The sequence below is a fragment of the Pleurodeles waltl genome, chromosome 7 (assembly GCF_031143425.1).
Source record: "Pleurodeles waltl isolate 20211129_DDA chromosome 7, aPleWal1.hap1.20221129, whole genome shotgun sequence".
Taxonomy (NCBI): Eukaryota; Metazoa; Chordata; class Amphibia; order Caudata; family Salamandridae; genus Pleurodeles; species Pleurodeles waltl.
The window spans coordinates 1038070628-1038084717 of record NC_090446.1 but is presented as its reverse complement, the minus strand read 5'-3'; the positions used below and the strand labels follow the sequence as shown (position 1 = coordinate 1038084717).

At 44.9% G+C, this 14090-nt stretch overlaps 1 protein-coding gene across 2 annotated transcripts in view; it reads left to right on the top strand.

Moving 5' to 3' along the window:
• The window catches only part of APOH (apolipoprotein H), a 388934-nt gene that overhangs the window by 132381 nt on the left and 242463 nt on the right, over positions 1-14090 (top strand). For both annotated transcript variants that reach the window (XM_069199884.1, XM_069199885.1), the window contains exon 3: positions 3110-3206. In XM_069199884.1, the coding sequence (XP_069055985.1) occupies positions 3110-3206 (97 nt within the window). The remainder of the gene's footprint in view (positions 1-3109; positions 3207-14090) is intronic.

Sequence of the window (14090 nt, the reverse complement as noted above, 5' to 3'; positions counted from 1 at the left end):
AGCAAACTTCTGTTTCCTTTTGTGTGCTCCTTTACTCTCATGGCGTGGCACTTTAAATTGGCTCGCTTATGTAAAACTGTATTACTTTTCATTTTCAATTTATGTAGTGAGAAAAGTCTGGTTAGGACTTTACAACGCTAATAGCTTTTTTTTGTTTTTCTGCATGTCATTACCGCATGTGCAGGACTGATTTGATTTATAGCGTGCAAACAGCTCCTTTTCGCTGCGATGTAATTCCGAAGACATGTGTGTTTACTCGGTTCCTGCTATGGATAATATTCTAGCTGATGACTGATAAAGACACATCAATTCCCAATTTACCATTTTTAGGTTCATGTTTACACTTTCTGCAACCATGGTTTATATGTGGACTACAACCAGGCATGATGAAGAAGCACCACCATACAAACCACAGCTCTACCTAGGGAGTGAAGTCCGCACTTAATGGCAATTGTTTCTGCATTTTGACCATCCAAAAGGGCTTGTTTGAGGATGGTGGTGCCCTCCTTGGGAAGCATGGAAAGCAGCTGTGCAACTGAGTCCCACAATGCATAGAACCAAGAAGTAAGAGGTAGTGGTTTTCACTGACAGCAAGGCTAGGCTGGTGGAAGAAAAATGCACTTTCCAAAGGTGTCCAGCCACTTGGATTCTCTGTCTGGTGGGGTGGAAGGAGATGCATTTAGGTTGTCCTTAGATGTTGAGGCCTGCACAACAAGGCTCTTAGGGGAAGGGTGCTGGGAGAGTAAGGGTGGATCTTCTGGGTCGGTATGATGGCATCAGGAAGTCATGGGTGCACAGGTCCTCCCTGGGCAAGGTTTGGGTCAGGCCCCCAGGAGAATGTTGCTGAGGGCTTCATTATTGAGGAGCAATGACTCAGCTGATCCTCCTCCTAGGTGAAGTATCTCAGTCAAAGCTTTAGTGTTGACCTTGACCGATGGCAGCTGTAAGTCAAGACCTCCACCGCCCTTCACATCATGGTGGTAAAGGATGCGCCTCCTCTGAAACAATGGTGTGGAGGGGAAGTGTCCAAATCACTAGCATCACCCAGCTCCTTGTACCAGTTTTAAGATGGAACATGGTTCCCCTCCATAGTATCATACCCTTCCTCCTCATCTCACCCTTCAGTGAGTAAGGAAAAATCTAGTGGCGGGAAGGTCAGGGCTGGTAAAGCATGGACAGCAGCTTCAGCGGCATCTAACGGTGCTGGGAAGGCTCCAGCTTGGGCTCAAGGATTAGAATAGGCTTTTTGTTGAGCAGTGCTAGGAACAGCACTTGAGGGAAGCGAGCTGGGGTGGAAGAAGGCACCCGTGTCGCCATCTGTACGGTGACTTAGAGTGTGAAAATGACTGTAAACGGGAACAGTTCTGAGATTTGCCTGAGGAGAGGAACTGAGAACAGTGTGGAACATTCTTCTGTTGCGAGGAGCTTCATCGTCCACTCGCAAATCGCCTTGAGGCACATCAAAAGGCATTCGGCACAGGCCTCGAAGTCATGGCCTATCCCCAGCACCAGAGACAAACCAAGTGGGGATCAGAAACAGACATCTGCCTGTGGCATCCCCCGCAAGGTTTAAACGTTGTAGGTTTCATATAGGGCATGTCCCTAGCACAATGGGGGTAAAAGCTCGAAAGTAGAAGACAAAAAAGGTTGAAAAAGATGGTCAAAAAATTACCTAGGGATTGTCTGGATTCAGGTTATTGGGAGTGAAAAGGAAGGAACTGATGTCAGCACACCATGGTGGTGCTTATACCGGCACCATGACATCACTTTTGATGCAGTCAAAACCAATGTGGAGCCATTCAACTCTACCTACCAGTGGGCAGAGGCATTACTCATGATGTTCTAAATCCAGTTTGACGCCTGAGGAATATTCTAAGGTGATGAATATGCAGTTAGAAGCCTCTATAAGAAATTCCCTTACTACACCAATACACACCCATCCCTGAGGCCAAAAAACTCCTTACTACCCCATCCACGATCCATCACTGAACTCAAAAAACTGCTTGCTCAATGTCCATTCCTGAACTCTAAAATCTACTCACTACCCTTCTTCACTCTCCATCCCTGCGTGCTAAAAACCCTTACTATGCCTAATACAACCCATCCCTTAGGCCTGCAAACTCCTTACTACCCCTACACAATACATATCCCTGTATCATCAAAGCTCTTACTACCCCTATCCACTACCCATCTCAGAACCCAAAAACCTCCTTACTACCCCTACACATTATCCATCTCTGAACACCAAAATCCCCTACTAGACTGATAAATTAGACTTCCTTAAACATTAAGACCTCCAAACATTATTTGTTTATTTGTCTTTATATGTATATGCACACATAAAGTACACTTACCTGCAAAGTAAAATCCTTTACAAATGGATGCAAAGTAAAAACTCCAGATGTAATTTACTGCGATGTAATGAGCCTCCCAAGGTACTTATCTGCTACGTAACGGTCCTCAACGTAATACCTGCGAAGTAACGGTGACATACCAGTGAAGGATTTATGCTGACAGAGTAGGCTGAGGCTCCACTGGAGTAAACACAGTGCAAGAACTTGGAGTGTGGTAGGCCAGAACATCACGTATACGACTAACCATGGTCTTTAGACCGTTCTCCAGCAGATTCAATACCTCACTGCGGGGGCTCACAAATCTCTGCATTAGCAAATCTAAAGGCAAGCACGTTGCTACAAGGGCCTAGTGTTGGAGACCTGTGCTACACCTCCTCCCGACCAGTTTTCATGCAAATATATCCTGACCCCTCGCACTCATTACAGCAGACCTGCTTTCACGGTGCAGAAACATCACTCCGGGTCATTCAGGCTTCCCTGTAAGCCAACTTGTTTCACAAAGTGCACAGATTTTCATTACCAGCTACGTAAGGGACATTTGGCACTTGGACTAGCTTGGAGTGGGATGCAAGACAGACACCTCAACTGCAGGACAATCTCACAGAAACTGGGACTGCAAATCAATTTTGCGAGGGTACAAAGCAGACTTCTAAAATATTTCAAGTCATGTCTTCATTGTTTGAAAAATATACTTATTTTTCTATTCCATACATTCTGAAATATAATGTACATCCTTTTGTTTCTTTGATATACAGCTAGATCGTGCCCCTATCCTGGGAATTTGGAAAACGGATTCATAAATCACACGTCACTGACGTATCAGAACTGGATTGAATTCTCATGCAACGTGGGGTAAGACATGCTTCAAAAACACAAAATACATCCATCACTGTGTAACAACGCTTCTATCTGACACAAAAGTATGGTAAAAATGTTTGTTAACATATTAAAAAACCTTAATCATTTAACTCTACTGAGGCTTTTCCCCCCAGTGCTGATAACTTTTTTTTTTGCTATTTGGGGTACTTTACTTTTACATTGTCACAACTTTTTTTCCACATACGAATGCCATGCCAAATGTGGGTCCCTTTTCTCCAATATCCTGGAGATTCTAAAAGTACCCAGGGTTTGTAGATTCCCTTTGAGGGAACTGAAAAAATAGCCAAAATATAGCTACAATTTGGGAAAAATGGGAAAACAGTGCTATGTAAGAAAGTGCATATTTTTTTCTAAACATGTCATCAATGAAATATTTGCTGTGCTAAGATCACCATCTTCTCAATTTTCAGAAACAAGCAGAGCTGTAGAGGTAGGGCATTTTTCCTCCTTTAACTTACGCACAATGCCCTTCAAACGTCAAACGTTGGCAAACAGCATGCATCTTCCTCACATTTCTGTGAAAGAAAGTTCCAAAGTTCCAGAAGCTGTGGTGATACCATCAAGGTTAGCTGAGAATTTTGGGCATAAGATAAACCAAAACCCAAGGTAGCCTACCACATCCAGACAGTTCTGAAAAATAGACACCCGTGGGGGGCGGGTCCATGGTGGTGCGGCTTGTGTGGATTTCCCAATGTTTTCTTAGCTAGAAGTCCTTACAAGCCTCAAACTTTGACTACACACATTCATACATTCATTTTCCTTATAATACAGACATTTCAAGAATCTGCAGTGATCCACAAAGTTCCTAGCATCCAGTGTTCCCACACATCTCCCACTAAAAATGGTATCCCACTTGTGTGGGTGAGGCTAGTGCCTACAACAGAACAGGCTCCAAAATGCAATTTGGAGAAATCACTATTTCTTGTCAAAAATGACCTTGCTTGGAAATGGGTGTAGTTGCTCCCCACTCGTCCGCCACCCAGGGAAACACACCAAACCCTGACATTTTTTAAATCTAATTCCCAGGTGTACCTTGTGTTGATCCAATGATGTTGTTTTATCCACACTGCCCTGCCTACCTTAAATGTTGCCTAAAAGCTGCACTTCCTCACTTTCTGTCAAGAGAAATGTGGAAACATAAGGTAGTAGAAAGCTAAACACAGATTCGGGATGTTTGTGTAACAGAAATGTGAGTAGAAATGTGTGATTTTAGCCATTTAAGCAAAGTTTGAAATTTGCAGCGTATTTAAGTGAGTGAGATCAATGCAGGTTACACCACCAGGTACACCTCTGAATGTTCGGTTTTCAGAACTGTGAGGGGTTGTTATTGTTCTTTTGGAGTCCATCCACTACTGAAGTACAGACTTGTACCGGTTGGTTTAAGCACCTCCAGAAGTGCTAGGTTCAAATAGCAAATAGTAATAACAGTGTCAGAGTTTAGAACCCGTAACTACGGAAAGTGAGCCATTAAGCTCTGACAAGGCACCAACAACATTATGGGCCATTCACATGCTTTTCATATGCCACATACAGTGCCATTCATACTGCCAGCCACGAGCCCAATACAACACAGTATAATATTCACATCAACATACCACTGACATTCATACACCATGTGATCACCAGTCCCACTGCCTCTCAGCCTGTCATTGAGCAACTTCTACACACATACCACCAAATGTATTAGGTGAGAAATCAAAAGCGAGTCAAACCATTAACAGCAGGAATGAGAACTCCCTAAACCCACCTAGGAAAATGTTTTTCTTTTATAAAATAACTCTCATCCAGTGGTAATGACAGTGACATGCTTCCTCATAGAGTTCTCCCTGATAAAAACTGTATCAGGGCATGCTTCTTACCTTGACCCTGTATTACCAGCTAATGACAGTTCTTTTATAAAAGGAAAACGTTTTCCTGGGTCGATTTAGTGATTTAGCGATTCAGCTTCAGGGTGCCAGTAAGAAATCAAGAGAGAAAGTGTACCCATTAACAGTATCATTGAGAACTTCCTCTCTTGATTTCTTATTGGCACTGTGAAGCTGAATCAACCTTCAAGTATAGGTTCTCCTCTCTTATTGATTGACTTTGATGCACAATTTCCTCGAGGAAGTCAACAACCGAAAAGAAATAGATGTAGTCAATAGGCAAAAAATGTCAGTATTGACATACACATCCAGTATGTGCTGTCAGTGGGTCAATTTGAAACTGAAATACACTTGGGGGAGGAGGGGGCTGCAAAGAAAGCCTTTTGTGATTGATCTCTCTAGTGGGCTCCCCTGCTACTGTCTCTACACTTGACAGATTTCACTTGAGAAGGGCCATTGTGACTGCCATGACCACGTCCTTCACAATCACTGGAAAATTAGTCATTGAATGGTAGTCTGCCAACTGTAACACTGCTTCCAGATTCCGCTCCATTATTCTCACCCTCTGATGCATCAGAGCTGTCCTTCACCACTCAATTTAGGGCCTGGCCAGTTGTATTCCACCAAGTCTAGAACCTACCCTATGGTATACTACGGAGATGGCAGAGGTGTGCTTACAAATTAGTCAGTATATGTCTGCGTGTGGGAGATATGTCAAGAAGTGGAAAAGCAAAAAAGCATTGAGGTCTTGATGCTGCAATCCAAAGAAGTTCCCCAAAGACACTAAAAGAAACAAAAAACAATAAAGCATGATTCCAACTTGCCCCATACTTAATACTACAGCATACCTCATGGGACCAGGGGTGAGCCTCTTTCAGCCACTGTTAATTTAATATGGTACTCATATGCAGCAGAAATGATTCCAAAGGTGGGAGACAGCTAAACAAAGCCATATCGGAGCAGCCAGGGACAGAAACAAGGAGTGGGTGTCTTGAAATAGATTTGCCCCATGAGCAAACCAGATAGATAAATAAGCATTTAGAAAGCCAATAGGTCTAGCGCTGGCTTAGTCAATCAATGTTTTGTTTTGTCGTGGCTTTTTCAAAATGTTATTGTTGGGAGAGCTGCAGGGCTCTTCCTACCATTAAGAAATTGCCTATTATTTCGTTTCAAGAAGCACATATTTCCAATGTAGCTCTTGGATCTGAAGAGTTCTACTTTGTATTCAGATATAATATTTGTGAAAAGGCAGAATGCCATCACCCACAATGAAGCTAGCTAATGGCTGAATTGGGCTGATCCACTGCCCCATGCAATATGCTGTAGTGGGTGGAAGAAAAATGTGAATGACGCAAACACAGACCGTTGGATGAAGAGGGCAGGCTAAAAGCCCCCATAAATATATTAAATATGTATATAATTGTAGGTAAAAATCATAAATATGTCTATAATTATAGTTAAAAATCAAAATGGTAACGGCAAATGCTAGACCTAACAAGGAGCACACATTTGCACAGTGGATACGTTTTGAACTTGTAAATACACTCTGCGCAGTTGTTTTGCAAGGTATGGGAGACTGCATGCAAGATGTTAATATCAGGGAAATATATGGTAAAAATCTGCTCTTGAGACCATAAAACGGGCTCACAAAACTCCCTGGTGGTCCAGTAGATTTAGGGGGTCATTCTGACCCTGGCGGTCTCAGACCGCCGGGGCCAGGGTCGGCGGGAGCACCGCCGACAGACCGGCGGTGCCCCGCAGGGCATTCTGACCGTGGCGGTTCGGCCGCGGTCAGACAAGGAAAACCGGCGGTCTCCCGCCGGTTTTCCGCTGCCCTACAGAATCCTCCATGGCTGCGGTTCTGACACCCCCTACCGCCATCCTGTTCCTGGCGGGTAGGGGGTGCCGCGGGGCCGCTGGGGGCCCTGCAGTGCCCATGCCCATGGCATGGGCATTGCAGGGGCCCCCGTAAGAGGGCCCCACAAAGTATTTCAGTGTCTGCTATGCAGACACTGAAATACGCGACGGGTGCCACCGCACCCGTCGCACCTTCCCACTACGCCGGCTCAATTCTGAGCCGGCGTCCTCGTGGGAAGGTTGATTTGCCCTGGGCTGGCGGGCGGCCTTTTGGCGGCCGCCCGCCAGCCCAGGGCAAATCCCAAAATACCCTCAGCGGTCTTTAGACCGCGGAGCGGTATTTTGGTGGGGGAACTTCGGCGGGCGGCCTCCGCCGCCCGCCAAAGTTAGAATCAGGCCCTTAGTCCCTCCAAGGGAAAACAAACATGCTTGCTAAAAATAATTATGTTCCCTGTGGGTCTGCCGGTATGCCAGATAGCCGATCCCCTGGACATGTTGTTCACCATTTTGTATTTCCCTACGGGGCCAAACCCGTCCTCCATGGGACTCTGCCTATATGCTGACCTCCAAAATCACAAGAATCTGTAAAATCTTGTGAATGCCTGCTCATGGGTCTCAGCATGTCTGTGATCCCTAAGCAGGAATTAATTTGAAACAGTCAAGGAAAGCAGAAACTGTCCCCTTTCCAGCAATGTATTTCTCAAATGTGGTGAGGCTGCCTAGCAGTGCTTAATTTGACCCTGTGGTTGCTGGTGGGGGGCACCAGCAATTATTTTTGGGGGCTGGCACTTATTTTTTTGCTCCAGGCATTTCTGCGAGCAAAAGACATATATGGGAAAGACGGAGGAAGAGAAAAACAGAAAAATGGCACAAAGGGTGAAAGCAGAAAGCTGCAAGAGTGAGCTGAGGGGGCAGGATGTGGCTGTAAAGAGATTAAAGAGGCCCGAGATGGCTTTAAAATTACACTGCATCTGTTTTCAGTGCTCACACATTTAATTGCAGTAGCCCATGTTTCAAAAGAGAGCTTTGGGCACGGCACATTTTTATTTATAAATCAACCACTGCCGCCTAGGGGATGTAATCTCCACTGGACACCCGAGGGAGCAAACCACCTGCTCCTTCCTCACTGCTTTGATGGGGTTTGTGACACCAGTGCTTATGTCACAGATGGGCAGGGGTGGTAGCTGAAGTTCAAAAGATTTCACTTCAGTCCTGGGTTTGGCAGAAAAAAGGAAGCCTCCTGTTCCTTTTAAACTTTCCCCAGTGTCAGCCATCGGCCGACAGCACTTGGGAGGTAGTAAGATGTCAGCAGCTGGTGGATGCACGCACCTATGGATCTGAAGACAGCGATTTTGTTTTGTAAAGGTTTATGTGACACGTTTTTATTTTGGGTATTTTTGTTTTGACGTGGATTCAGTTAAAAACAAGTACATAATCGCTACAAATCTGCCAAAATAAATAATTTGTAAAAAATATCCTCCATTTTAAACTATTCATAAGAACTGAATACAAAGCACATTCACTTCCACAAATGATCTTGCACACATACCAATCAATATCAGGTTGCAAATTGGGCATATCGAACATGGCAATTTGAGCACATAATTTCAATTGAAATTAAGGGGCATATTTATACTTGTTTTGCAGTGAATTTGCATCATTTTGTTTAATGCAAATTTGGTGCAAAACTAACTTCATATTTATACTTTGGCTCTAGACATGTCTAGGGCCAAATTTATGAAGTTAAAGTCATTTTTGGGACGTGGAAACCTACTTTTCGTCAATGAGATGCAAAGCAGGCGTTCCCATGCAAAAAATGACTCTATGGCCTTAACGCCATATTTATCCCCCCGTGCGGGAGGAAGGAGGGGACAAAAAATGGTGCAAAGCTTGCTTTGCACCATTTTTTAACGCCTGGGTCAGGGCAGGCGTTAGGGGACCTGTGGGCCTATTTCCATGGTGGAACACCATGGAATAAGCTCACAGGTGCCCTCCCCAGTCCCCAGGGAAACCCCCAACCTCACCAGAGGTACCGCGGAGGATGGGGGACCCCATCTTAGGTAAGTAGAGGTAAGCACAGGTACGTTTTTTTTTTTTTAAGTGCCCTTTGTCAATTGTACCCTTGCCCATATTTCTTTATATGGTGGTATGGTCCAGTACAAATTAGACTAATCTAAATCCTGTAACCATAATGAGGACCCCAGCCCCCTCAATCTACTTTGTTGATGGCTGATCTGTAGTCGATGAAACAGGCACCTAAATGAGACTGGCTATATAGATGTAGTTATGAGTAGCATCAGAGTGACATTTGTCATTCGTAGAACATTACTTTATTTCTCCTGGAACACTGCCTTCTGTTTTATATTAATATTTCATCATCCATCAGTGATATCAATTGATAATTAATCGTATTCCCTCTATAACCTCCCATGTAAATTGTTTAAGTGATAGAACATTTCCAGAATTATGAAGTACCACTGCAGTCAAATTCACTGTTACCCAAACGGATTAGGCATTGCAGTCCAAATTTCAATGTCTTTCTTTACAAATGGATCAGGATCCTGTGCCAGTGTGGCGCGTTAAGATTGGATTTTTATGTCATTCCAATCTCAGATTCCCAGGTTACATTGGCAGAAGTCTCTAAAGAAAAGTATAAAGCTTACATAAGGGAAGTACATAGAGTTTCAACAAGCTTTTTCGATGAAGCAATGAAATGTAGCTGTCTGAATTCTGATTTATGTTGCATAGAGCAAAAGTCAATCAACAGCCAAAAGTTTCTACTGCCGAAACGTTTTATGGCCTCAAACTCTTGGCCCATCCATCCTCCTGATTAGTAATGATCATCTTGCTAATTTAATTTTTATATTCTTTATCTGAAGCTGTGATCTGGTTATCTCTCACGTTTGGCGCAACCTTAATGAACCCCTAAAGCTTTTCCTGCATCAGTTGAATTTTAAGAAAAATGGTTGATTAAAGTTGTTACTGTTGCATAACTTTTTGGATCAGATCCAATTGATTCCTTGGGAGAGGGGTTAGTCGCTGCCCGTATATTAGCTAATATACACGTACACCAAAGCACTGCACTACCCTGCAAATTGAGACAGTGTTCCCCGTCATATTCTGGTATGCCTCATCCACACCATGATAATCCTACAAAATGCCTTGGCGGTTGCCCAGTTTAGCATCATGTTAGACCTGAGGCCTTAGGGTGGTCACCCCTAACTTTTTGCCTGCCTCCCTCTACTTTTTGGACACTGTTTTTGCTGGTTTTTAGACTCTGCGCACTGTACCACTGCTAACCCGTGCTAAAGTGCATATGATCTCTCCACTTAAACATGGTAACATTGGATCATACCCAATTGGACTATTTAATTTACTTATATGTCCCTAGTACTGTGCACTATATGTGCTCAGGGCCTTTAGATTAAATGCTACAAGTGGGCCTGCAGCACTGGTTGTGCCACCCACTTAAGTAGCCCCTTAACCTTGTCTCAGGCCTGCCATTGCAAGGCCTGTGTGTGCAGTTTCACTGCCAATTCGACTTGGCATTTAAAAGTACTTGCCAATCCTAAAACTCTCCTTTTTCTACATATAAGACACCCCTAAGGTATGCCCTACGTAACCCATAGGGCAGGGTGCTGTGGAGGCAAAAGGTAGGACATGTACCTATGTATTTTACATGTCCTGGTAGTGTAAAACTCCCAAATTAGTGTTTACACTGCTGTGAGGCCTGCTCCCTTCATAGGCTAAAATTGGGGCTGTCCTCATATATTGTTTGAGTGGTAGCTGCTGATCTGAAAGGAGTAGGAAGGTCATATTTAGTATGGCCAGAATGGTGATATAAAATCCTGCTGACTGGTGAAGTTGGATTTAATACTACTATTTTAGAAATGTCACTTTTAGAAAGTGAGCATTTCCCTGCACTTAAATCTTTCTGTGCCTTACAATCCACGTCTGGCTGGGTTTAGTTGACAGCTCCTTGTGCATTCACTCAGACACACTCCAAACACAGGATACTCAGCCTCACTTGCATATATCTGCCTTTTGAATGGGTCTTCCTGGGCTGGGAGGGTGGAGGGCCTGCTCTCACACAAAGGACTGCCCTACTGGGACCCTGGCAGACAGGATTGAACTGAAAGGGGACCTGGTGCACTTCTAAGCCACTGTTTGAAGTCTCCCCCACTTCAAAGGCACATTGGGGTATATAAACAGGGCCTCTGCCCCTTCCAACTCAGACACTTCCTGGAGAAGAAAATTGTAACCAGAACCTGCATCCTGGCAAGAAGAACTGCCTGGCTGCCCAAAGGACTCACCTTTCTGTGGAGGACTGCTGCCTTGCTGTTGCCCTGCTGCCTAGCTGCTCCCTGGCAGTGGTGAAAAAGTGCTCTCCAAGGGCTTGGTTAGAGCTTGCCTCCTGTTCCCTGAAGACTCAGAACAAAAAAGACTTCTCTCTTGCAACTGGACTCCTTGTGCGGCGACAATTCAACGCACGGCTTGCTAAAAACAACGCATAGCCTGCCCTGCAGTGAAGAATTCACTGCACGCCGAACTAGAACGACGCAGCCCGACTTCGCAAGGAGAAGATCGACGCGGTGCCTGCGTTGCAACCGGAACTTCGACGCACGGCCCACCAGATCGACGCAGAGCCGACCTGGGATGACGCAGCCCGACTTCCAGAGGTGAAATCGACGCAACGCCTGCCGTGCAGGAGAAACTTCCCCGCAACGCCCACCGGAACGACATAGCACTTGTGACTTGCCTCCACAAGCCCAGGATTCCACGCACAGACCCCGGGGAGTCTGAAAACCCCGCAACCCAGAGAGGATCCATTATCAAGCGCTGGAAATCGACGCACAGCCGTCCCTGCATGGAAACTAAACGACGCATCACCGTGTGCGGCCCGAGAAATCGACGCATACCTCCTTTGTTTCCACGCTTCTCCTCCTCTGTGGCCCATTGCGGAGAATTTTCACGCGAACCAGGTACTTTGTGCTAAAAGAGACTTTGTTTACTTTAAAAAGACTTAAGACACTTTGGCCCTCATTTCAACCTTGGCTGGTGGCGGAGGCCGCTCAATAAGGTTGGACCGCCAAGCGGGCGCCTATGCGGCCGCAATCCCACCGACCACATTACATCATCCCCGCTGGGCCGGCGGGGATGTCGGCCGTAACATTGGACCCAGCTCCTAATGGAGCCGGCGGTGTTGCGGCCGTGCGACGGGTGCAGGTGCACCCGTCGCGCTTTTCACTGTCTGCTAAGCAGACAGTGAAAAGCAGGGTGGGGCTGTGCCTGGGGGTCCCTGCACTGCCCATGCCAAGTGCATGGGAAGTGCAGGGGCCCCCAGGGGCCCCGCGACTCCTCTTCCCGACAGCCTTTCCATGGCGGTCTCTACCGCCATGGACAGGCTGGCGGGAAGGGGAGTCATAATCCCCAGGGCAGTGCTGCTCTGGCGGATTATAATCGCCGTGACAACGATGGCGGAAACCGCCGGTCCCGGCGGTGCGACCCCGGTGCTATGGCCGCGGTCATAATATGGCAATTTGTACCGCCAGCCTGTTGGCGGTACATTCGCCAAAACAACCCTGGCGGTATCTGACCGTCAATGTTGTAATGAGGCCCTTTATGTCACTTTTCAGTGATATCTCTACATTTACTTATTGCATCTTTGGTTGTTTTGACCTGCAAATATCCAGATAAATAATACAGATTTTTCTAAACACTGTGTGGTGTATTTTTGTGGTGCTATATTGTGTTATTGTTTTATTTATTGCACAAATACTTTACACATTGCCTTCTAAGTTAAGCCTGACTGCTCAGTGCCAAGCTACCAGAGGGTGGGCACAGGATAATTTGGATTGTGTGTGGCTTGCCCTGACTAGATTGAGGGTCCTTGCTTGGACAGGGGGTAACCTGACTGACAACCAAAGACCCCATTTCTAACACATACCATCATGAACATCTCCTTCCATTAACTGCCAACGTCTCACTCAAGGCTTTACACTCCATATCATGAGCTACCCGTGAAGCAGTAAATGTTGTGGGTGATGGTAAATTTCTGTTCTTATGATGATGATTATTATTATTATTATTATTATTATTATTATTATTAATGAAAACGTTTTACATATGTGAAAATCAGGTAAATGTACAAAAGAATAATCTAAATCGGTGCTCCAAATGTGTGTGATATGTGTACGTTTCAGTGAGCATCGTTACTAAATCTCCTATACATTGATTTTCATACCTTCTCTTTAAGAATATTTTTCAGCCCATCTGAGTCTTCTTTTGAATTTGAAATTGTTAGTACATCATATATTTGCCTTCAGAGTACAGAACACATCTACACTGTTCACCCTTTTGTATGCTTTTCTCTCAAGGCTCTCAAGTGACCCTTAATTCTCCTATACCCAGGACATGCTGCTCGAAACTAGCAATGCAAAGGGCTCCAACTGTATTTACTTGTACTGCTTCTTCGGAGTTCACCAAAGAATAGGCTCCTGTGCTGGGAAGGTTTCTTTCTATAGACCCGGAGCAGGCCTGCACTTCTGTTGCATTATTCGTCACCTTAGTGCATTCATGAACTTGTTTTCCTACTCCACCTCTGCTTCACCACTAAACTGCCTCTGCTGACACCATCTGCCATTTCACTGCTAAATGTATTCTCATGGTAGTATATGTGCTGAATCTTCCAAAGGCTAAGGCAAGCATCTTAATACAGCTGACATATATACATCAGGCATTCCCTTTGATTATGAGCATTTGTCATTGTACATACTCTTTTTCAGGGACACAAGTTCTACTACCCGTGTTCTTGAATTTGAGATATGATAGCAGTCTAGTGTAAATATGGGCAAGGTTACCCAGCCATCTCTCCCCTCCGCAGGGAAACTAAAATTGAATTGTCTAGTCAGATTATTTGCTTTTACCTCCAGCAGGCTCCAAAAAATGATTTTGGGGTCTTAACCTTTGCAGGCCACAAAGTAATAAAACTCTACCCTTCTGATTTTTTTGATTAAAAATATCCTGTATCTGAGAAGTCCGTGGCAAACAACTTCTACTCCTTCCCTAGGTCTGTGGGTTTCAATAATGACACTTGTATTTATGGATAACCAGGCATTTATGGCCCAAGAAGTAC